General features: G+C 38.8%; 1 protein-coding gene across 14 annotated transcripts in view; it reads left to right on the plus strand.

Annotated features, from left to right (window-relative positions):
* AAK1 (AP2 associated kinase 1) overlaps positions 1-26016 on the plus strand; it is a 232979-nt gene that overhangs the window by 131550 nt on the left and 75413 nt on the right. For all 14 annotated transcript variants that reach the window (XM_060187139.1, XM_060187138.1, XM_060187143.1 and 11 more), the window contains 3 exons: positions 6121-6239; positions 20564-20672; positions 22219-22361. In XM_060187139.1, coding sequence (XP_060043122.1) covers positions 6121-6239; positions 20564-20672; positions 22219-22361 — 371 coding nt within the window. The remainder of the gene's footprint in view (positions 1-6120; positions 6240-20563; positions 20673-22218; positions 22362-26016) is intronic.

Genomic DNA, 26016 nt, shown 5'->3' on the forward strand with positions numbered 1-26016 from the left:
TAATAGGAATGTACATAAAGACCGTTCCCACCACCAAAAGACTGTGTCCCATGCCCCATATCTGCCCCCCGCCCCACCATGTGTAGCCAAACATCCACCTTCACTCTCAACCCAGGGTTTTTACTTTGGTGCCCTATTCCAAATTCACTCAAATCCTGCTTTGAGTTTCCCTTTCTGTTCTTCTTTCTCAACTTCTGTTTATGAGTGGGATCATCCCATACTCATCTTTATCTTTCTGACTTAGCTCACTTAACATAATTCCTTCTAACTCCATCCTAGATGGGTCAAAGAAGGTGGGTTCATTGTTCTTCATAGCTACATAGTATTCTATTGTGTGTATATACTGAAGCTTTCTCAGCCAGTCATCTGTTGTTTGGCACCTGGGTTGCTTCCAGGTTTTAGCTATTACAAATTGTGCTGCTATGAACATAGGTATACACATATCTTTTTGGTTGGGCAGTATGGAGTCCTTGGGGTATATCCCTAGGAGAGGAATTACTGGGTCATATGAAAGGTCCATGTCTATCCTGGTGAGAGTTCTCCAGACAGCTCTTTACAGTGGTTGGACCAATTTACATTCCCACCAGCAGTGCAGAAGGGTTCCTTTGTACCCACAGCCTCTCCAGTATTTGTTGCTTGTTGTCGTGCCAGATCTTGTTGAGTGCGGGCCGCGGAGATGAGAGAGAGGGGGTCCGGAGCGAAGAGGAAACACAAATCTTTATTTGCGCTGGCACCTCAGAGTTGGGTGCTAGAGAAGCAGGTTGGGCCACATGGAGGTAGCGAAAATGGCCGCCTCACGCAGTAAGCTTTCCTGCATCTGAACACCGGAGTGAAGCGCTGGCAAGAGTAAGGTTAGAAGGAAAGGTGACATTAGGTTTTAAGGGACGAATTTACGTTAGAGAAATCTCTGAACCTAAAAAAGATATTGGAGGAATTAGCTGTATCTTCTCAGGAGCCACATTAAGGCCACTTTTCTTTAATGCAGGAATGAGAAAATCATGTAAGGCATAGAGATCTGTATCTGATTTCCCCCATATTAAAATATCATCTGTATAATGAAAAACATTAAGGCCCTTATTAATATATGGGACAAGGGCAGATTTAACAGTTGCTGTTGTCCTTTTTGATATATGCCATTCTCACAGGGGTGAGGTTGTATCTCAGTGTTGACTTTATTTGCATTTCTCTGACAGTCAGTGACCTGGAGCAATTTTTCATGTGTTTGTTAACCTTTTGGATCGCTTCTCTAGTGAATGTTCTGTTCATATCCTCTACCCATTTTTGAATGGGGTCATTTTTTTAATTTTATTTTTTGCTAAGTTTGCTGAGCTCTTTGTATATTTTGGTGATTAGTCTCTTGTCTGATGTATGGCATGTGAAGATCTTCTCCCATTCTGTGAGGAGTCTCTTTGTTTGTGTGATGGTTTCTTTGACTGTGCAGAAGCTTTTCCATTTGATGTAGTCCCATTGATTTGTTTCTGTTTTAGTCTTCCTTGCAATTGGGTTTGTTTCATCAAAGATGTCCTTGAGGTTTATGTAGGAAAGTGTTCCACCAATGTTGTCTTCTAAGAATTTGATAGTTTCTGGTTTGACATCCAGGTCCTTGATCCATTTGGTGTTGACTTTTGTTTCTGGTGAGATAAAGTGGTTCAGTTTCATTCTTGGGCAAACGCTAGAAGAAGAAGAAGGAGAAGGAGAAGGAGAAGGAGAAGAAGAAGAAGAAGTTTCATTCTTCTGCATGTTTCAACCCAGTTTTCCCAGCACCATTTATTGAAGATAGCTTCCTTTCTCCATTTAATACTTTGGGCCCCCTTATCAAAGATTAGATGTCCATAGGTGTGGGGTTGCAAGTCATCTTTTAACTTTGGGTATGACTGGCTGTGTCACTACCCCTCTTTGACATTCAGCAAGATGAGGGAGTTGGACTAGAGAAGAGGCATAAACACTATAGCTAGCACCAAAGGCTTTGCAAATTCTTTCAGATGTCTTTTCCTTAGGATCTACGGCTTCATCTTACTAACATTAATTTAAATGTAACTTGTTGCCAGTGTTTGGACCTGGAAATGCTATGCAAAATTTTGGGATTCTCAGCTTATCTTTACTGGCAGAACTGTATTCCTAGTGGCAATAGTTACATAGCATTGTCAGTACATATCCAAGTACCTTGGGCCACTCTATTTTTCCATAGTCTCTGCTACTTGCAGTAGTCTTGTCTGTTCTCTATGGCAACATTAATAGAAATTTAATTCATTTTTGAGTACCCATTATATGTTAGGTCCTCTTCGAGGGCATACAGACAAAGATAAGATACAGATAAGGCCCAGACAAATATCTCTTAAGCTCACAGTGAGTGTATGTGCTTGTCACATCATAAAAAAAGTTAGAGGCAGAAAGCTAGAGTAAGATTGCTACATATTCTGGGGGGAAAGCAGGAGAATCTTTGTGGTAGTAAAATAAAATAAAATAAAATAAAATAAAATAAATCCTAAATATCAATACTTAATAGTCAAGAAAGTAAACTCTTGTGCCTGTTTTACTTGCTTACATTACATAATGGAGCAGATCTATTTTCCCATTCTGACTTGCTAAATACATTGGATTTTCAGAATACAGTATTATTTTCAGAATACAGTATTAAAAGATGCCAGTAGACAGAGACTAGAAGAAGTGCTACTGAGTGCTAGTTTTTCTTACATCTCACAGACCATCCATAGCTCAGCTTTAGACTTTCCTACTTAGTCAGCATTTTGGGATGCAGCTCAGTCTTAAACAAGCATCTTTTATTGACAGGTTTTTTTTTTTTAATTTTTTTTAAATCTAGTATGCTTCTGTATAAGCTGAACATTAACTGTGACTGTGAATCTTACTAACCCAGTTTGTCTGTTGGATGTGTGGTGGTGAAGTGTCTTGAGTGGTACCATCAACTCCTTTCTCCTTTCTAACCTGGTCATTTAGCCAAATACACACAGTGACAGTGGGAAACATCTTTAAGGTGACAGATTCTTTTTTTTTAAATTTATTTCTTTATTGGGGAATTAACAGTAAATACAATAGTTTGTACATGCATAACATTCCCCAGTTTCCCATTTAACAATATAACCCCCATTATGTCATTTAAAGGTGACAGATTCTATAGCTCACCATGGGCGAGTGCCTGGATTCGTGGAGAGCATCGGGGGAAACTCTGAAGATGGTGGAGAGGTCCTGTGGTAGCTCTCCTCTTTTTACCTTTCATTCTCTACATTTGAAATAAAATTAAAAGAGAAGAAAAAAAGAAAGAGAGAAAGAAAGAAAGAAAGAAAGAAAGAAAGAAAGAAAGAAAGAAAGAAAATGTGTGAATATGTCAGCCGAGGAACAGGGGAATCATGAATACTTGAGCGCCTGGCTTCATCAAAATAAAAAATAAACTGACAAATCCTACCAAGCTTCAATTAAAAGAGAATGAGAATAAGTCAGAGCCTTACTCTTGTGCATGTGGCACTGGTCAAACTGGGAATATCAGTTGTACAGGTCTGGTGCTCTGCTAATTGAACTACTTCCCCAGCCTCAGTTAATGGAATTTATTTGAAAATTTTTACTGTTTTAATAATGATTGACAAGATTGTAGAATAAGAGGGGTACAATTCCATAAGTTCCCAACACTAGAGTTCCGTATCCCTTCCCCTCCATTGGAAGGTTCCCTAATCTTTATCCCTCTGGGATTTGATTTTTTTTTTTAAATCATTTAATTCAAGGAATGATGGCCTATAGGGTGTTTGTTGACATAAGGATAAAGTTCTTACCACGTTGTGATAGGTATCTGTACAGCATCCCAACACCAAACCAGGTCCCACTTCAGTGTCATGTACTGGACACCCCCCCCAGTCCATTGCTTTGCTGCAATGCATCCCACCCAGTCCAAGCTTCACCCTGTTTTCCTTTTCTTGACAGGCTTTGATTTTAGCCTCATGATCAAGGAGCCCTAATTTAAATGTTTGTTATCTATGGATAAATTCTTTTGTGGGTATAGATGCTTTAAAACATGGTTCCATATTAGACATAGTGGCTGTTTGCTTAACCTTTAGAATACGGATGGTCACAGATTTTGACAAGCTGGTTGACTCTTCTTAATCAGTGGTGATTGCCTGAATCTTATGAATCAGTGACTAATCCACTTCTTTGCACCTGGCTGGAAAGGTCAGCTTGCTACTTGGCAAAAGAAACAACTCTGCTCCCCTCTGGTGGCAGTTATCTCAAATTACTGAATCACCAACCTGTTTCTAAAAGGACTACCCTTGTCTTTTAGGTGCCACATACCAGAAAACTATAGGATATAAATATTTTCAACTTTTGTTAGATGCCTCTTTGCTTTCTAAAGGGGCATTGGACAGTCTTTCTCTTAAGATGAGTAGAGAAGATTATCTTTTAGACAATCAAGATATTAGCACTGAGTTTCTTCATCCACATAGCAAAGTACATGGGCCCATTGCTCTTCAGGAATTCTACTGATGCAAAATCTGTGGGTTTTCCTCCCCTTCCCTTCTCTTCCCTTCCAAACCAAAATGCTTATAAAATGAATGTTTATTTTGACTGTTTACTAAATAATTATGAATATACATGGTCTTTTTATAATTTATACTACCATTTCTAACTTAATAAAATGTGAATTTAGTAGCTTTTTTTTTTTTTGGTGGAGAGAGAAATGCCATTGCCATTAAGTGTTTATGTTTACTACAAGAAAGATTCTGATGTACTAATAGTTAAAATGTAATAAATTTGTATCTTAGAGCTGAGGAAATTGTGTATGTAATACGACCTCTACTTTCAGTGCATGCTAGAGTTTACATTTTTTTCATAAATACTCAGAGTTCTAAGATTGAAATGAACACTTGAGCAGTATAAATGAAGTTTAAAATATTACAGTGAAGTGGGAGATGTTATTGAGATACAAACTGTTTAATCTGATAAATTTTAACTGTTTTAATTGGTAAATTGTAGTGCTTATCAAAGTACTGAAGAGCATAATGACAGGAAATACCCAAATATGCAGGGTCTTGTTAAGATATCATTAAATGCATCTTTATATCTACTGTGTCTTCTCAGCAGCTTAAGAGGTAGGGAAACTAGTAGACATTCTCAATTTATTATATTATTATTAATTTATTAGAAGATTTAAATTGAAGGATGGGTATTAGATGAAAAGTAGATGAGGAAAAAGAAGGGAAAGACATTCTTGAAGCCAATTGCCAACTATACTTATAACAACTATTGAAGTAATCTCTAAGCCTTTGAGTTTAAGTTCTGGACTTATTTAAAAAATAAGCAGTAGGAGTCGGGCAGTAGAACAGCGGGTTAAGCGCATGTGGCGCAAAGCGCAAGCACCGACATAAGGATCCCGGTTTGAGCCCCCGGCTCCCCACCTGCAGGGGAGTCGCTTCATAGGCGATGAAGCAGGTCTGCTGGTGTCTGTCTTTCTCTCCCCTTCTCTGTCTTCTTCTCCTCTCTCCATTTCTCTCTGTCCTATCCAACAACGACGACATCATTAACAACAAGAATAATAACTACAACAATAAAACAAGGGCAACAAAAGGAAATAAATATTTTTTTTAGAAAAGACTGAGCTATCTCCCCAACTTTAAAAAATATGTATTAAAAAATAAGCAATAAAAACATGCTCTTCTGTTGAACCTAATCACTTTGAGCCCCCATTTTTAAAGCTAGTAATTATTGTCTTAAGGGGGAAATAACACTTGTAGGAAGAATTCAGTAAGAGCTTAAAATACCTAGGCTAGTGGTTGAGATGAAGTTGATTTTCCCTTACCCCATATGTGCATTCTTCTTTTTTTTAATCTATCAGTATTTGAAACATAGTTGCTATTCTTCCCTTTTTCTGAGATAAGTGTTTTTAAGAAGAGTTTCTCTGACTTGCCACACAATTCCACAAATACCTTTGAGTCCTAGAATTGAAGAATACCTACTAGACCAGGCTTACTTTAGGAGTAGCTGGTAATAGCACCAGTACCATTAACACTCAAAGCAGCAATCTGTAGCTACTCTAGCCTCTGACAGACTTTTTGAATGTGACCTGGAGAACTTATTATGTGACCTAGAGAGCTTATTATATGTGTGCTTCTCTCACAGGTGGATTTGCTCTTGTATTTCTTGTGAGGACCAGCAATGGGATGAAATGTGCCTTGAAACGCATGTTTGTCAACAATGAACATGATCTCCAGGTGTGCAAGAGAGAAATCCAGATAATGGTAAGACTTGAGACCACTTGTTAAAAATAGGGTGGGTGGAGAGACTACTGTCTCATGAGAAAGTCAAGGTGGGGGTTTGTCCCTTGCCCAGGAATGGCAGAAAAGCCTTCCTGCATAGAGAGAATGAACTGCTACAGGGGCAGGATGCTACCATCAGCTGACATGTTTGGAGAAAGGGGCACATGAAGAGAAGTGACCAGTTTGTAGTTTGGAGAAATAGTTTTGGACATTGGGAAAAGTTTACTTAGTAACTTGGTTCCCAAAATTAATTATGGGGTTTAATCTAGAAACTCCAGTTTTTCCAAAGAGCTGCTTCTTCTAGATTTGCCTTCTGTTGTTACCCTTATCAGCTATAGCTTTCTATTCTCTTTTTTCTATTTTTTTTATTTGATTGGATAGAAAGAAATTGGGAGAGGGAGAGAGACAGAGATACCTGCTTCTCTGCTCATGAAGAGTCCTCCCTGCAGGTGGGGAGGGGGGCTTGAACCCAGATCCTAGTGATATGTGCACTTAACTGTACACATGGTGATATGTGTGCTTAACTGAATGTGCCACTGCCTGGCCCCCCAGCTTTCAAATTTCTTGAATTCCTCAGCATTCCATATACTTCCATACCTTTATAATTTGGATATGCAGTTCTTTCTGCTTGGAATACCTTCTCTCCCCCCAATTGACCTAGAAACTGCATATATGGGAGTCAGGCTGTAGTGCAACGGGTTAAGTGCAGGTGGCGCAAAGCTCAAGGACTGGCGTAAGGATCCCGGTTCGAGCCCCGGCTCCCCACCTGAAGGGGAGTCACTTCACAAGCGGTAAAGCAGTTCTGCAGGTGTCTATCTTTCTCTCCCCCTCTGTCTTCCCCCCCCTCTCCATTTATCACTGTCCTATCCAACAACAATGACAACAATAATAACTACAACGAAAAAAGCAAGGGCAACAAAAGGGAATAAATAAAATAAATATTTTAAAGTATTTTTAAAAGAATGCATATATATAATTTTTTATATTTTAAAGTTTTATTTTGGGGGTTAGTTATTTTCTTTTTATATTCTATGCCATTTATAAAAATCCAATGATATAAATGTGGTCTGTGATAATACAGATCAGAAGGTGGTTGTCTGGGTATGGGAAATTAACTAGAAAAGGGGATGTAGGAACTTTCTGGGCTACAGAAATGTTCTTTATCTTCTTTAGACAGTGGCTATATAATTGTCAGACTAAATTTAACATAGAAAAATCTGTGTTTTTTATTATATGTTACCTATAACTAAGGTTCTTAAAAAACTACTTAGCTCTAAAGATTCAGTTTCACATATTTTTAATTACTTCTTATGACATAGTTTTGCATGAGAGAGCAGGAGGGATGGAGAAGCCTGAACACCATTCTGGTACATGAGGCACTGGGGAGCAAACCAGGAGTTACAGTCATGCAAATCCTGTACTCTGTCAGCCGAGCTATTCCCCCAATCTCTCATAATTCTATTTTGAGAAAGATGCCCTGCTGAGATATATGCTGAAATATTTCTGGATGAAATAATATGATGCTCGGAAGTTATTAAGTGGATTTATAAGAGAAACAAGAAATGACATTGACCATGAGTTGATTGTGATTGAAACAGAGTGGTGGGAACTTGGCTCTTTTACTTCTGTTTGACACTGCACATAATTAAAGTAGTATTTTATTACTCAGTACTCTTATATTCCTAGAGTACTTCTGCTTATGGCTAATTACATTGTTTGTTATTTCAGAAGTAGTACTGTCATCAGAAGGTAAGTAATTTAAACTTAGAAACTGTATTCCCGCCCACTGTTTCACATAAACACTAAGTAAATTTTGAGTGAAGTGTATAAAGTGAATATATGAATAATGCTAATAGTGATATTTATTCTCACCTAGAGGTGATCATTCTTTTGTTCCCTGGATTCAGTTCTTTTGTTAAGAGCAGAAAGAGATCCAAAATGTGTCCAGCAGAGAAGCAATTATAGAAGCCAGACCTTCCACCTTCCTTACCTCATAATGATCCTGGGTCTTTGCTCCAGAGGGATAAAGAATAGGAAAGTTTCCAATGGAGGGGTTGGGATACAGAACTGTGGTGGCGGGAATTGTGTGAATATGTACCCCTCTTATCCTACATTCTTGTTGAGCATTATTAAATCAATATATGATTGGGCCTTACCCTGCCCACCCCCTTTTTGGGTTGCCTTGTAATCCTATCCTACTTAGAGCAACTAGTTGTACTGTAATTGGGCTCAGAATCACATAGAACTTGTTTCAGCTTTGGATTCCAGAAAGCCAAGAGGTTTTGGTTAGGAAGTTTTGTAGAAATAAGTACTGCTCAAGAGTCGGGCTGTAGCGCAGCAGGTTAAGCACAGGTGGTGCAAAGCACAGGGACCAGTGTAAGGATCCTGGTTCGAGCCCTAGCTCCCCACCTGCAGGGGAGTCACTTCACAAGCGGTGAAGCAGGTCTGCAGGTGTCTATCTTTCTCTCCCCCTCTCTGTCTTCCCCCTCTTTCCATTTTTCTCTGTTCTATCCAACTATAACAACAACAATAAAACAACAAGGGCAACAAAGGGAATAAATAAATAAAATAAAAATATTTTTTTAAAAAAGAAATAAGTATTGTTCATATGTGTGTGTGTGTGTGGTGTGTATGTACATAACCAGGGTCACATGGCTCTGTCTGTAAGCCTCCAATATCCTCCCACTCGCTTTCCAAAAGATTTAGTATTGCTGTGTCTTCCTTCATCCACCCAGTGGATTTTCCAGATAATTCTCATTACTCCTTCTTTTCTTTTTTCTCCTTCTGTAGGCTTTACTTGTCCAGTTCTCACATGTTCCTCTGCCTGGAATGCCTGTCTCCTTCATTTTCTGGTGTTATAAAAGTAGTCACACTGTTTAACTTTCTTCTACTTATTCTGAAACATGTTTGAAGATTTACTTTGTACCAGGTAAACCTGAGAGTAGGATAACTAGGAAGACACAGACCCCTTAGGAGTTCACAAATTAATGGACCTAATTCAGAATTAAGTTACACAGGTTCACATTCTGGCCCAGGCATGTATTATCTGTCAAACAACACATGAAATTTTTGGTTTTTAGAATTAAAAAAAAAATCAAGCAATTCCAGAGGCTGTCATACTATGCTTTAATATTTATTTATTCACTTAAGAGAGGGAGAGAGATAGAACCTGAGCATTACTCTGGCACATGCAGTGCCAGGGATTGAACTTGGGACCTCATGTTTAAGAATTCAGTGCTTTGAATGGTGGTGTACCTGGTTAAGCATACACATTACAGTGCACAAGGACCCAAGTTCAAGCCCCTGGTCCCCACCTGTAGAGGGAAAGCTTTGCGAGTGGTAAACTTGTGTTAAGGTTTCTCTCTCTCTCTCCCTCTCTGTATTTCCCCCTTCCCTGTCGATTTCTGGCTATCTCTATCAAATAAATAAAGATAATTAAAAAAAGAAAAAAAAACTGGAAGAGGGGGAGTGAAAACAAAAGTGGTGGGTGAAAAAAGAAGCAAATAAATAAATAAGTAGCATTAAATGCTAAATTAAAAAAAAAAAAGAATTTTGTGCTTTATCCACTGCACAGCCTCCCAAGCCACCCTTCTGTGGTATTTCAAGGTCCCAGGGAAATTAGGAATAGCCTACTGAATCTCCGATTTGACTGTGATTTCAGTTCCTTTCCTGTACTGTTCTTTTCACTGTATTTGTGTATTTATTTATTAAGAAAAATTATTTGTAAGTAACACTGTATTTGTTTTCTTGCTTGTTTTTTTTTGGGGGGGAGTTGTAACATCTTAGTTTTCTGTGTTCTTTTTGGCTATCTAAACTCTATCCAAGTTGTATAAACTCATTCTTAGATATTTTTTTAAAATTTTTAAAAAAGTATTTTATTTATTCCCTTTTGTTGCCCTTGTTTTATTGTTGTAGTTATTATTGTTGTTGTTATTGATGTTGTCGTTGTTGGGTAGGACAGACAGAGAGAAATGAAGAGAGACAGGAAGACAGAGGGGGGAGAGAAAGACAGACACCTGCAGACCTGCTTCACACCACCTGTGAAGCGACTCCCCTGCAGGTGGGGAGCCGGGGGCTTGAACCCAGATCCTTACACTGGTCCTTGCTGTTTGTACCACCTGTGCTTAACCCACTGTGCTACCTCGATACTTTATTTTTATTGCTCTGTTCATTTTTATCTTGAAAAAAACAGTTAGTCTTCTAACCAATGGAACCTGGATTGGTTGTTATTTAGGCCTAATAATTTACAGTCTTATCTTAAAATTTCATAGACATTACCTTTGCCTCTCTTTTTTGTTACATCTCCTATACTTTCTCATTTTGGTGGATCTTAACCTTCTTACCTTGTAGATGGGTGGGGGATATACTGAGGCTTTGCAGGCCTGACATGTCTTTTACACTGTCCTATGTGTGATATTTTAGCATTTAGTGTTGCACCATGGAAATCTCAAGTTATCAAATACCTGATCTTTTGAGTGTAACCCACCCACTTTTTCACCTCAGAACAATGTATGATTTTTCATTTGTTAACAGTGCTTGAAATTTTTTGATACTATACCTTGGTTTGTGTTGTCAAAAAAAAAAAAGTCACAGGGACAGTGAATAGAAAAGGAGTACTTAACTGGCCTAGGAAAAACTTGTGTGTTGGGAAGCCAGTCTGACTGGCATAGGCTGTAGTGCAAGACTCAGAAAGGGAAAGGGTAGGGAGTCTGACTTAGTGCTGAATGGAATTAGGTCAGCCCAACAGTCCATAAATATTTAGAAGTTTTACAGGAAAAATCTTGTGTACTTATGAGGGAGAACAGTGCGCCATTGATGAATATACAGTAAGTAACATGATCACACAACACATGCACAGATAATGGTGGAGAAACGTCATCAGGAGAAAATTAATTTTTGGTGTAGAAATGAGTGGAGAAATAATATATATTCCACACAAAAAAATCGCTGCTAACCGTTTCTGTTCAACAAAGGATCCTTTTTAATACAGTTTACTTTGTATTGATTGTTGATTCGATCCATAATTCAAAGAATTCAGCAATAACTCAAAGAATCCAGTTATTCACAGAATGCCTTCCAGGAAGGGATTTCCACATTGTCCAAACTAAAAGCACTGGCTTAGTGTGTTTTATCTTCCTTTACCCTAGAGGCTGTTCAGTTTTTATGAGAAGGGGCACAAAATTTTGATTATTTGATTACAGTGTATATTAATAACTGTTAGGTATTTGATGTTCTTTTAATCTATAAACTCATGTGCTTGCATTATGTGGAATTTTAATTTGTCTCATCTAATGATTTTCCTCCTGCTTCTTTTGCTATTATTTGGCTGTTGGTTCTCGAGTTGGTAACTAATTTTCTTGTCTTCTCCTTTTTATTTACTTAATTTCATTTATTTGTTTATTTTTGCCACCCAGGTTACCACTGAGACTTAGTGCTTACACAGTGAATCCACTGCTCCTGGTGGCTCTCCCCCTCCCCCTTTTTCCCTTTAATTGATAGGACTGATAAAAATTGAATGGAAAGTTCTCACCCAAGTAATGAGGCCTGAGCTCTGATTCCCCAGAACTGTGCCCCACTAGGGAAAGAGAGAGGCAGGCTGGGAGTATGGATAGTCCTGTCAAACCCATGTTCCGCGGGGAAGCAATTACAGAAGCCAGACCTTCCACCTTCAGCACCCAACAGTGACCTTGGGTCCATACTCCCAGAGTGTTAAAGAATAGGAAAGCTATCAAGGGAGGGGACGGAATGCGGAGTTCTGGTGGTGGGAATTGTGTGGAGTTATACCCCTCTTATCCTATGGTTTTGTTAGTGTTTCCTTTTTATTAAAAAAAAAAAAAGTTGAATGGAGAGGAGAGAGAAAAAGAGACATTTGCAGCATTGATTCACTGTTTGTGAAGCTTGTCCCTGTTCAGGTGGGACCAGAGGCTTGAACCCAGATTCTTGTGCATGGTTATAGTGTGTTCAACTGGGTGCCCCACTGCCCAGCCCTCCCATTTGTTTGTTTGTTTGCTTTGCCTTTTTCCATTACACTCCAGCAGATTTCCTCAACTTTATATTCCAGACATCCTGTTGAATATTTTGTTTAAGAGAAGAGAGAGAGAAAGAACTCTGGTACATGTGCTGCCGAGGATTGAACTCAGGACCTCATGCTTTAGAGTCCAGTGCTTTATCCACAGTCCCACCTCCCAGACCACAACTTTTTGATATCTTAAGATTCTTTTGTTTTGTTTTTAATTTTAATGAAGTCAATTTTATCAATCTTTCCCTTCATGGATCATGTTTTTTTATGTCATTTCTAAGACTTGCTAGCCTAACTCTTGGTTTTTACATGTAAGATGAAATAGGAATCCAGATTCATTATTTTTTCATGTGAATTTCCAACTGAGCTAGCATTGCTTTATAAAAAGACTACACCCACCCAACTGCTTGTGTAACTGGATGGCTATTACTCAAAGGATATTGTGTCAAATTATAAATCAGTGAGCTGCTACCCTTATGGATAGTCTCACCAAGAAACGGAAAGAGTCAATTTAGTGATTTGGTTGATTTATGTCCTAGATCAATCTCCATATCTCCTTATGCACTGGTAGCAGTTTACTCATCAGCAAATATTTGTGGACCACATTTTGGTAACAGTGCTCTGGAACCTAGGGACTGTAATTTTTATAGTTGCATTTTATTCCATTAGTTTACAATATTATACGACTTTAGGCATATAATTTACATCTTTGTGTGTATGTATATATAATTCTCCCTCCTCCCCCATGATAATTTAGAGATCTATTTAGCAAGTATAGGATTCATGACTAATATTTGGGAAATGATGAGTAAATGTGAATATTGTCAGAATAGTATCTGATACCTTCTATGTAGTTGAAACCCACAAGGTCTCTAGATATCTTGGCTTTTGACAGAACTCCAGGACCAACCTATATCCCAAAGCAGAGCTGAGCCTCATCCATTTATGATTTTACTGCTACTGAGCTGCTTTTTCATTCAGATAAGCAGAAAGAGGCAACACAGCACCACAGCTTCCTCCAGTGCCAAACCACCTCCCATGTCCTGTTGGGGCTCAAACCTGGGCCATAGGAATGGTGAGGTGCATACCCTACCTAGTAAGCTATCTCTCTCTGGCCTCAGCTTCTCAAAGTGTTTCTTTTTAGTACTGTACTAGACTTACCATTTTAAAATAACTCCTTGAAGAGAGTTGTAAAAGGATTCTTTTTAAAAATAAAAATAGACATACATACAGAGAGAGACAGAGAGAGAGAGAGACTGACTGACTGACTACAGCTCCAAATTTTCCTTCAATGTGATGGGGTTTGGGCTCAAATCTGGATCACTCACATGGCAAAGAAGCTTACTACCCAAGTGAATCACAAAGCACACTGCAAGAAACAAACTAACTCCAGACCTGAGAACTTTTTTTCATTGCATGCTGAGTAGAGACTGAAATATAGTTGAAATGTTCTTTGGAACCATAGGATAATTTTAGAAGTTGGCAGAAGTAGTAGTGCTGAGTCATATTAGTAGAATATTTGAATTAAATTGAATACTTGAATGGAGGGTCAGTTTAGGTAAATATGGCTCTTGGGAAACTTACTGTATGTAGATGCAGGCACTGTCAGATCAGCTTCAGGAGTTTGCAGCTCTTTTGCTTGCTGTGCAGAAAAGAAGGGTGGCCTGAGCCAAATGATATGTAGGGAAGTAGACCTATTTGTATTGAATTCGAGCTGACATGCAATTGACAGGCTGCTTAGAATGCTGTTTTCTTTAACATAAGTACAAATTTTTCTAGATGTACCTAGAAGTTCAGCCCTTAATTTTCATATAATGGTCTTAAAGATTCTTACTTGGAAATAATGCTACAAGGCTTTCCAGTGCCACGAGCATCATTAGGAATCCAGGTAAACATCAGATGTGTGATATGTATAGGAGCTTAGTGGAAGTCCTTATTTTTATTTATTTTTTAAATTTTTTAAAAAAATTATTTATTTATTTTCCCTTTTTGTTGCCCTTGTTTTTTTTTTTTTTTTGTTGTTGTTGTTGTTAGAATTGTTGTCGTTGTTGCTGGATAGGACAGAGAGAAATGGAGAGAGGAGGGGAAGACAGAGAGGGGGAGAGATAGACACCTGCAGGCCTGCTTCACCGCCTGTGAAGCGACTCCTCTGCAGGGGGGGAGCTGGGGGCTTGAACTAGGATCCTTCACTGGTCCTTGTGCTTTGTGTCATGCTCTCTTAACCTGCTGCGCTACCGCCGAACTCCTGGCCTATTTTTATTATGGTGACTTTTTTCTTTCTTTCTTTCTTTTTTTTTTTTTTTTTTAGATACTTAGTGGCTTCTTCTTGTTTACAAAACCCTGTGACATACAGTAGAATTGACTGGAAAATTAGAAAACCATAAAATAGTCTGTGAGGACTTAAGCCTTCAGGGTCAAGTTCCTCCTGCTGTGTGTGCCACAAGAGAGGTTTTTCCAAGGTTCACCTGTGCCTGCTGTGGTAACCTGCACCTCCCATAACTGTCCTGGGATACTTCATGTTCTCAAATATGGTCTTTCTCTTTGTCTGCTCCAGCACATTTTCATTCAACAAGCATTTACTGAGTGTTGCTCTATGTCAAGAAACAATGGGAAGAGGCAGAGTTAAGATTTCTTTCTCTCTCTCTTCCTCCAGAAATGGGAAGGCTTATTTGGTTTTATTTTTAATTATTGTTATGGTGAATTTTTTTATTTTTTATTTTTTTTACTGGAACACTGATCAGCTCTGGCTTATGGTGGTGTTGAGATTTAACCTAGGACTTTGGTGTCTCTTTGCATAACCATTATGCTATGTTTTTTGTGTGTATATGAAAAAGGTTTTTTTTTTTTAGTACATAAGCAGTTAGATATGAAAGTTAATGTACTAATTGTAAACCATTTAACATAATAGGTATTCTGACATGATGCTGATCAATAGTCTAGTAGATATTTTCATATTTATGAAAGGGAGGTGGGGAAGGGAGGGAGAGCCAGAGCACTGATCTCTGCAGTGCCAAGGATCAAACTAGAATCTGATGTTTTAGGGTTCAATACTTTATCTACTATGCCACTTCCTTTTTATTTTTTTTTATTGCCACCAGGGTTATTGCTGGGGCTAGGTGCCAGCACTATGAATCCATTGCTTCTGGTGGCCACCCCCCCTTTTTTTTAAACCTGTTTTTTTGTTTGTTTTTTTTAATAAATATGACAGTGAGAAATTGAAAGGGGGTGGGGAGATAGAGAAGAGAAAGATAGGGATCCGGTGGTGATGCACCTGGTTGAGTACACGTTACAATGCGCAAGGACCCAGGTTTGAGCCCCCAGGTCCCACCTGCAGGGGGAAAGCTTTTCGAGTGGTGAAGCAGTGCTGCACGTGTCTCTCTGTCTATCCCTATCTCCACCTTCCCTCTTGATTTCTGACTGTCTCTATCCAATAAATAAAGATAATACATTTTTTTTAAAAAAAAAAAGAGAAAGATAGACACTTGCAGATCTGCTTCACTGTTCATGAAGTGGACCTCCTGTGGGTGGGGGACAGGAGCTCTAACCCAGGTCCTTATGTTTGGTAAGATGTGCGTTTAACTGGGTACACTACCACCCAGCTCCATACTGTGCCACTTCCCAGGCTGCTCACTCAATAATCTTACTTAACGTTAGTTAGTTAGTTAGTTAGTTAGTTAGTTAATTTTGGAGGGGCTGAGACATCACACATGTATGATTTTTACCTCGCCTAGGCCACTTTTTTCAGTAGAGAAACAAACAGAGAGAGGGAGAGACCCCACAGCATCAGAGCTTCCCCTGATGCCAGAGCATCTTCCATGTGGTATCAGGGTTTGAACCTGGGCCATGTGCATAGCAATGCTTATAACCCTAGCTTGTGAGCTATTTCGTTGGGCCTTTAATGTTCAATTTAAAATAAAGTTAAGGGGGCTGGGGAGATAGTGTAATGGTTATGCAAAAAGTCTTTCATGCCTGAGGTATAAAAACTTCGAGACTTAGTCCTCAGCACCACCATAAGCCAGAGCTGGTAAATAAATAAATAAGTAAAGAAATAAAGTAAATAAGTAAGTTTAGGACTAGGATTTAGTTCACCAGGCAGAATGTGGGATCTACCATGCATAAGGCCTTGAGATTGAGTCTCGGCATTTTATAGAAGAACCTTGGATGGCACCAGGTATGCCTCATGGGTGGCAGGATGGTGCAGGGATATCCTCTCCCCACTCCTCTCTGGAATCTAAAACCTTAGCACAGGAAGGAGCTCAGCAGTGGCACAGCACATACACAGAGGCCTGCGTTCATTCCCCAGTGCTGAATAAAAAGCAAAATTCTCAATTATGATACAAATTTTAGACCTGTCACTGCTTAAATCATATCACATTAAACTGACATGACCTGTGGTTTAACTGAACATTCTTCACACCACCCCTAGTCAAGTTTTGACTTAATCTCATCATAAATACATTTAACTCAATACTCTAAATATTAGATATAGCCCAGGGCATCAAAGCATGTTGCCCCCATCCTGCTTTTTTTTTTTTTTTTTTGACTAAGGTACTAACTGACTTCATCATATATATATATATTGTCTGTTTCTGTCCTGTAATCTGGGAATGGCCTTCTGACTGAAGTCAGGGACAGCTTGGGTATCTTCTGGCCTGATGCTGCTGAGAATTGCTACCAGTCTACTCTAAATGCAGCTCAGTTTCAATTTGTAGGAAAATCTTTCTCTTGGCCTCTTCTATATTTCATAGGCATCTAGTTGTATTTCATCAGTTATAAACAAGCGGGGCTTTACTCTAAATCTGAAATATTGCTGTATCAGTTATTAAAGCAAATGGTCTCCTTCCAAAGAGATCTTTTCTGCTTAGACATACTGTATCTCAAAACTCTCTTCAAAAAGACAAAATGAACAGAAATTTGGGCTTGAACTGATCAGCAGACATTTTGGCAAACTGTTTCTGGATGCCATCTGCAGATGCTAATTATTGAGTTTGAGTCCTCTAATAGCTCCTGACCTCCTCTAGGCTCTGCCAAATGCCGCCTCCCCCCACCCCCCATTGTAGATTCTTCATTATTTCTCTTGGGGTGAGATGAGCTCTGAGGCAACTTTGAAAGCTGATTCGCTTTCAAAAAGTTAAATGTTGAAACATTAGTTTATCATTTCTCTTTGTGAACATTTAGAAGACATCATCTCCATTTTGATTTTAAGAACCTTCTTCTTGTTGCTATGCTATCCAGACCTTAAAGATGGAAACAGGTTCTGGAAGAGCTGATGAGAAGATTGAGAAGCAGAGAGGAGGAGAGTCTCCCAAAATATGAACCCTGAAATCACTTTCAATTTTGGAGAAACCTGAACTCTGTAGAGAGGGCTTTTCTGTTTCATCATCTCCCTTGTCTGTTTTCCAAAATGATTGGTTCTAGGCCTTTGTTTTTCTCTCTCTCTCTCATTAAGCTTTTTTTTTTTTCTCATTACCTGCAGTTCAGAGATAATCCTGCTATCTTCTAAAACCAAAATAGACCTAAACTCATTCAAAATTTCATTTTCTGCAACCTTAAAACCAGTGTGTATATTCAGTCTTAGAAGACCAACACACACACATATACACACGCACACGCGCGCACTGCACACACACACTTTTTATTATTTTTTAATTTATTTATTGGATAGAGACAGCCAGAAGTTGAGAGGAAGGGGGAGATAGAGGGTGAGAAACAGAGAGACACCTGCAGCCCTCTTTCACCACTTGTGAAGCTTTCCCCCTGCAGGTGGGGACCAGGAATTGAACCAAGGTCCTTGTATACTGTAATGTGTGCACTTAACCTGGTGCTCCACTGCTCAACCCTGAAGACCGGCTTCTTTAGCAGTACTCTTCTCCTTAACTCCTTTTCCTCCAGAACTGTTCCATCAAGTATCCTTATCCTCTCCTGTATCTTAATACTTTTTCTCCTAGATCCTTGTATGCTTCCATCCTAAACCTCTCTTTCTTCTATGCTATTCCTCTTTTAAACACAGAATGTCCTGGAGGAGTAAACTGAAGTCACTTGACTGTACATGCTCGATTCTCATCTTTGAAAGTTCAATTCCATTTTGTTTCTATGAAAGTGTTCTTAAATGGGTTTCAGACGTCACATTCTACTTTTGTCTGAATTTCTAAGGCAATAACTTTTTTTTTAATATTTTGGTTTTGCTTTTTTTGTTGTTGTTGCTGGGGCTTTACCACTCTGGGCCAGTGTTTTTTAGATTGGGAGGGATGGGGAGAGGGAGAGACATCACAATACCAAAGCACCCCTCAATGCCACATGTGATATACTAGAGATTCAAACCTGGGTTGTGTGCATGGCGAAGCAGGTGCCCTCCCAGGTCAGATATATTGATGGTGGTCCTTTAATGTTTTTTTGTGTTTTTTTTTTTTTTTTGTGAGAGAAAAGGCAAGGCTCACTTGAGCACTGCTCGAGTATTTTATGAAATTCTTTTTTTCCCCTTATTTATTTATATATTTATTTATTTTAATTAAGTGTGGGGGCTCAAACACAGTGCCTCCCAAATGCAAGGTGTATATTCTGGCTGGTCTACATCACACTGGCTCCACAATAGTCATTCTTAATCCTTAACTCAATGTTTTTGAGTTTTAAGTGTGATGCTCGGTTTCATGTCTGCTTATTTGATTCTGTGAGTCTTTTTGCTTTGCTACATAGTTTCAGACTAAAAAGAGGTCATATCACTTTATTTCCGTCTCCTGTTAATGGTTCGTGATCTCTGTTTTCATGGTCCAAACTGTCAAGTTCTGTGTGGTAGGTCATATAGGACCACCTATTTTTTACCCCCTTTCTCCACACAATTAAGAAAAAAAAAGTCTCTTAACTGTTTTTTTTTTTTGGGGGGGGGCGAGTTAGTGAGAGAGAGAAGGGGGATGTAAGAGTAAGAGCAGAGCACCTCGCGCTCCGGCATATGCAGTGCCAGAGATTAAGTCTGAAGCTTCAGTCATGTAAGGTCTGTGTTCTGCCGAAAAGTCATCTCCCCAACCCTCTACACACTTTTTTTTTTTTTTTAATAACAAAGCTAAAACAGATGGTTTAAACTAGTTCATAAAAACAAAATCATGTGGTCCAGGAGGTGGTACAGTGATAAATCTTTGGACTCTCAAGCATGAAGTCCCGAGTTTGATCTCCGACAGTGCCTGTGCCAGAGTGATGTCTGGTTCTTTCTCTCCTCCTATCTTTCTCATAAATAAATAAAATGTTTTTTAAAATAATAAAAATAAAATCAGGACTGGGAAATAGCTCATCTGGTGGAGCAAATACTTTGCCTTATGTGAGGACCTGAGTTCGAACCCCCAGCACCACCTGGGCACCACAGGGTAAGCTCCATGAATAGTGGGCAGTGCTAAGGGTACTCCCTTTCTCTCCATTATACAACTTGCTTGCTAACATTTTCCTCTCCTAACTTAGTTCTTAATCACCTCTGATTTTGAACTTAGTTCTTAATGACCTCTTAATGACCTGTCTCTTAGGGTGTTAAAATAACTATTCTATGGCATGAGGCAACCTCCAGTATCTAAATGAGTTCTGGCACTTTGGAGGTGCTCAATAAATATTTGTTGAATAAATGAATTACACAAGCAGCCCTGAGCTTCCTATCAAGAGCACTTCTAGCTAGAATGCTAAAAACTTGACCTAGCTTACATCCCAGTTGGTTGGATTGAAAAGCTTAATTATGCACAAAAGACTTATGTCTGGATGCCACTGTAGTCCTTTCAGAAGTTGAAATGCAGCTATTCTTGTCATATAGTTCCTAAAGGGAAAATGTAATATGACTGGGGGGAGGGAATCTAGTTTTTAAAATTCACTGTGTTTTCACAGTCAGGAAAACCGGTTTCATCTTTCTGAATTAAAAATTCACATTTTTAAATAATTCATTCTGTCTCCTCTTCACTCTGTGGTGTTACCAGAGCTGGGAGTCTTCTGCTTCTGGCATGGAGCACTGATGTAGTGAGCAAGTAGACACCCTAAGTGCATTTGGCTGTGGAACTTCTCCAGGAGAGTGCTGTAGTTTAGTGGGGTTATAGAATTACTATTTTCTCCAGGTGAGTGCTATAGTTTAGCGGGGTTATAGAATTACTATCGCCAATCTGACTGTGAATCTGAGACTGATAGAAACCTGCTTGTGACCCCACCCCTGAGCTTTACTTCTCAGTACTGCATCTCTGTGTAGTTATATTATCCATGAAAATGAATTGACTGGCTGTTGCTATCTAATACTGATAATATGTATCTCAACTCTTCTTTACAGAGGGATCTGTCTGGGCACAAAAACATTGTGGGTTACATTGACTCAAGTATTAACAATGTGAGTAGTGGTGATGTCTGGGAAGTTCTCATTCTGATGGACTTCTGTAGAGGTGAGTATATAAATCAGACCTTTCAGCTCTCATTTCTCAAGCACTTTAATTGCCACGGCTATAGGGGTCACTTCTGTTAATATCCAGTGTATCCTAATCTATGGTGTTCTGATTTAAAAGTGTGGAAAACTGAAAGGTTAGAAGACCTAAAGCTGGCCTTTGCCTCTTGGTTGTTCATATACTGGAAAGGATCAACTGCACAAAGAATTCAGAGTTGAATAATACAAAGCTCTATTCTTGTTAGGAATATTTATTAGGAAGATGTGGTATATGTATATGAATGGGGATGTATGAGAATGAGAATAAATATGTTCTTTGTAATGCTTTAAAACAAATGTTGAAGGCACATAATAAAGACCCAACTCCAGATGGTGTAAGAAAACAATGCTGCTTCCTCCCTCCTCCCTCATATGTTCTCTTCCCCACCCACACCACCATCCTTTTGCATTATGGGACAAAAGATTCCATTTCATCTAGTGGAAATGACCCTCTGCTCCCTGCTTAGAGGGCTGTAATTCCTAGTAAGACTATATTAAGATGGTGCTGATGGTGGAGTTTACTATTAGAATTTGGAGTTTTCAGTATTTTTCCCCCTTGGGAAATCTAGACTATAGAATAAATTCAGAGTTGACTGCATTTCATACAGTCACTGTTTAGAAATGTAATTTTTCAAAAAAAAAAAAAGGAAGAAAGAAAGAAATCTGATTTTCTTGGCCTAAGCAGCTGCCATTTGCAAGCTTGAGCCATTACCTCCCTTTGTTGTGCTGTGTCCCATTTTGTAGTTAGCGTTAGTTCCCTTTATATTTTCCTTGCTTTTAAAGATACTGTCCATAAATTACATAAATTGCTAATCCCCAGAATATGGTGTTAAGCAATAATTTCTGCCACAACTATAATAATAACTATTAGCCTGATTTTCTAAAATCTGCTACCAAATCTCAACTTAGCAGTTTATTTCCTCCTGCACCTTCCTTTTCAAACAGTAAAATGCTTAGGGAAAAGACAATAAAAGTACCCCAGGAACTGGCTAATTTTGTGAGGTCCTAATCCTTTGGCCCTGGAGACTAAGTATAGCATTTCTGTGGACTAGACAATAAGTAGTGGAGCCTAAGGGACCGAGCTGTCCCCAAAATGCCCACTTTAAAGCTGTCCTTACTCCTGGGGTCCTTTGTGCAATCTGAGCCTTATTAAATGATGAGGCAAATTGAACCGATCACTTTGTTTCATACACAAGACGCAGTGTAACCAGGCAACTGTAGCAGGACTATAATGTCCAGTCTACGACTAATCTTGAAGACATAATGAGGGCAGCTTGCATCTGGGGTGCTTTATAAAGAAGCTACTTTTGATGTATTAAAAGAGACACTGAACTGTAAGAAAATATAGCTCCGCATGGGAGTCAAGACTCCTGGGTTTTAGTCCTGGACGGGTCAGCAATTAGCTTTGGTTATCTTAGTCTAGCTTGCTCCTCTTGAACAGCCATTCATTTTTGGGTCAGTGATGAGTCTGAATATTTATTACCTCTTTTGTTCTGTACCTCTCTTAGGAGGCCAGGTGGTCAACCTAATGAACCAGCGCCTCCAAACAGGTTTTACAGAAAATGAAGTGCTCCAGATCTTTTGTGACACCTGTGAAGCTGTAGCCCGCCTCCATCAGTGCAAAACTCCTATTATCCACCGTGACCTTAAGGTAACACAACACGTTACTTCAGTAGTGTGTTCTTAACAGAATTTCTGTTATCCTCTCTGACCAGAAGGTAATTGGCCACACTATTTCAATAGTGTGTTCTTACAGTACTTGTTTCCTATCTACCTCCAAGTATGGGGTATGGAACAAATTTCAAACATGACTCCAGAATCTTAAGTTTGCATTTTGTTTGGGGAGAGAAAATAACAAAGTATGTGGAGAGAAATAGCAAGATAGTGCAGGTATTGGTTTTACTACTTTAGTAGACTTTTAAAAATTCTCTATGATCATTGAATGCGTGAAATATGTTGTTTTTTATTTTTTCAAATATATAATATTTACTTTTTTCGAGGTCCTGAAAAGTGATATGCTAATTTTAAAAGTCTATAAGTAGTGATACTTGATCTTTAAAGTTTGTTTAATATTTTCAAATACCACTAATTGATAATTTTAAATTGTCATACTAATTATCATCCCATGCACCAAACTTTTCATATTGTAGACAGGTGATAATACTTGTTGAATGATATTGGCACCCAGTTAGGATTTGCTAGTATTTATGGAACACTTACTCTGTCCGGGAACTGTACTAGACACTACATATTCTCTCTCTTTGGAAAGAGAAGTTCTTTGCATTTTATTTAGGCAGAGAGGTTAAGTGTCTTATTTATAGTCATATAACTAGGAAAGAGCAGAAATGGCATTCAGCTCTTCTTATTTTAAAATTTATCATTTTCCTATACCTGTGTTTCAGGAAAAAATGCTTCATGGCTAGTAACTTTGTTAGCATCCATCACCATTCTTGTTAAATGCTCGCAGCTGGGTTTTTACACTGACTCAGGCTAAAATTTTGTTGGTGGTGTTTGGGAGACCTAGAAATTCCTATTGTAAGTGGTACTCCAGATGACTTTTTTTTTATTGTCACCGCGGTTATCACTGGGGCTTGGTGCCTGCATTGACAAATCTCCCACACCTAGCAGCCATTTTTCCTTCTCCTTTTTTATTAGACAGAACAGAGAGTAATTAAGTAAGTAGAGAGGGGAAAAGACAGAGAGACACCTACAAACCTGCTTCACTGCTTGTGAAACTTCCTCCTTGCTGGTGGGGAGGTGGGGGCTAGAACCCCAGTCCTTGAAAATAGTAATGTGTGCACTCAACCAGCTGTGCCACGACCTGGCCCTGCCTTTGGTATTCTGAAAATCACAGCAGAGTACTTGGATTTCAGCTTATTTGTTTAGCCTCCCTCCCTTCATTTTATTCCATAGGGCAGAGAGAAATTGAGAGGGAGAGAGAGACACCTGTAGCCCTTATTTCACTGCTTGTGAAGCATCCCCACTGCAGGTGGGTTCTTGCGCGTAGAGAACTATGCGCACCTAACCAGGTGTGCCAAAAAAAAAAAAGATCTAGTTGATCTAGTTCACATACCTTAAAGTTTTACCATTTTGAAGTGTATAACTCAATAACTTGTATTTATGTGTCTAAATAGCCATTCCTGCTAGTTCCAAAAGACGTCATCGTCCTCCAAAGCACCTGGTACCCATTGAACATCCACCTCACATTCACCCCCTCATCTCTTCCCTTATTGACCACTTTTAGCTTCTGTTAATACAAGTGGGCTTATATAGTGTATGAGCTCTTAGATTTCACTTCTTCTACTTTGCATGTCTTCAGAGTTCATCTATATTGTGGCCTATTATCAACTGCTTTGTACCTTGTTTGTGGCTGAATGCTTCTCAGCTGTATATACTACATTTTGTTAATTCCACCAGTTGGTGGACATTTGGGTTGACTATTATAATAATATTATATATATAATATTGGCTATTATAATAAAGCTATTTTACTAGTTTTTAAGGCAACATATATTCTCAGCTCTTTTTGTCACATATTTAGGGGTAGAATTAGAATGGCTGGGTGATATGGTAACTGTGTTTAAGTTTTTGAGTACTTACCAAACTATCTTCCAAAGCAGTCACACTATTCTACAACCCAGAAGCAATGTGGTGGTTCCAGTTTCTTTTTTTTTTTAATTTGGGTTTTTTTTTTAATTTCTTTATTGGGGGATTAATGTTTTACATTCAACAGGAAATATAATAATTTGTACATGCATAACATTTCCCAGATTTCCATATTACAATACAACCCCTGCTAGGTCCTCTTTTTGGACCTGTACTCCCCCTGCCCCCCAGAGTCTTTTACTTTGGTGCAATATGCCAACTCCAGTTCAGGTTCTACTTGTGTTTTCTCTTCTGATCTTGTTTTTCAACTTCTGCCTGAGAGTGAGATCATCCCATATTCATCCTTCTGTTTCTGACTTATTTCACTTAACATGATTTCTTCAAGCTCCATCCAAGATGGGCTGAAAATGGTGAAATCACCATTTTTCATAGTTAAATAGTATTCCATTGTGTATATATACCACAACTTGCTCAGCCACTCATCTGTTGTTGATCACCTGGAAGCCTGCCCAGTAAGAATTTTTTAAATTATCTTTATTTATTTATTGGCTAGAGACAGCCAGAAATCAAGAGAGGGGTTTGATAGAGAAAGAGAGACACCTGCTGCTCTGCTTCACCACTCGCAAAGCTTTCCCCATGCAGGTAGGGACAGGGGGGGTCGAACCTGGGTCCTTGTGCGTTGTAACATGTGCGCTTAACCAGGTGCACCACCACCTGTCCCCAATTATCCAGTTTCTTCTTATCCTTTCTAGTACTTCTGATTGTCCCCTTTGTTTTTAGCCATCCTGGTGAGTTGTGGCATGATACTTACATACTAGTGTTCCTGTACTAAGGCAGTGAGCTTACAGAAAGATAGGTGGGGCCAGGTGATGGTGCACCTGGTTAAGCACACACATTACAGCACATGAGGACCCAGGTTTAAGCCCCTGGTCCCCACCTTCATGGGGAAAGCTTCACAAGAGATGAAGCAGGACTACAGGTGTCTCTCTGTATCTTTCCCACACCCCACCCCTTTCAATTTCTCTGTCTCTATCCAATAATAAACAAATAAAAGATAGGTACAGAATCTAGGAAGCCTTACATAGCCACAACTAGTCCTTTTTCTGAGTATGAAAAGTAAGTATTATATATCATAAGCCTAGGTAGTACAAATACCTAACTCTGTGGGGAATGTACAAAAATAACATGGCTCTTAGGAGCCAGGTAGTAGTATACCTGGTTAAGTGCAAATATTACCATGCATAACTACCTAGGTTCAAGTCCCTAGTTCCCACCTGCCAGGTGGAAAGCTTCATGAGTGGTGAAGGAGTGCTGCAGGTGTCTCTCTGTCTTTCTGTCTCTCTCTCTCTCTCCTTTTCTTTCTTTTTTCTTTTTTTATCTCCTTTTCTGTCTTCCCCTCTCAATTTCTCTCTATTCTATCAAATAAAGTTGTTTTTTTTAAAAAAAAAAAAAAAAAGATAGCATGGTTCTTATCCTCAAACTGTCTGAAGTACTGGTGAGGTGAAATGATGGAAGTATATGAGTATATAAACATATTAAAGTATTAAGTATATAAAACATGATAACTTAAAATAGAATAGGTGAAATACAGAACTTTATAGAACAGTGATGGATAGGGAAAAAATTAAGTATTGCAGTATATGGTCAGATAGTGGGATCAGATCAGTGGTGGTTGGAATCTTTTGTTTAAAAAAAAAGGA

The sequence above is a fragment of the Erinaceus europaeus genome, chromosome 3, assembly GCF_950295315.1.
Source record: "Erinaceus europaeus chromosome 3, mEriEur2.1, whole genome shotgun sequence".
Classification (NCBI taxonomy): domain Eukaryota; kingdom Metazoa; phylum Chordata; class Mammalia; order Eulipotyphla; family Erinaceidae; genus Erinaceus; species Erinaceus europaeus.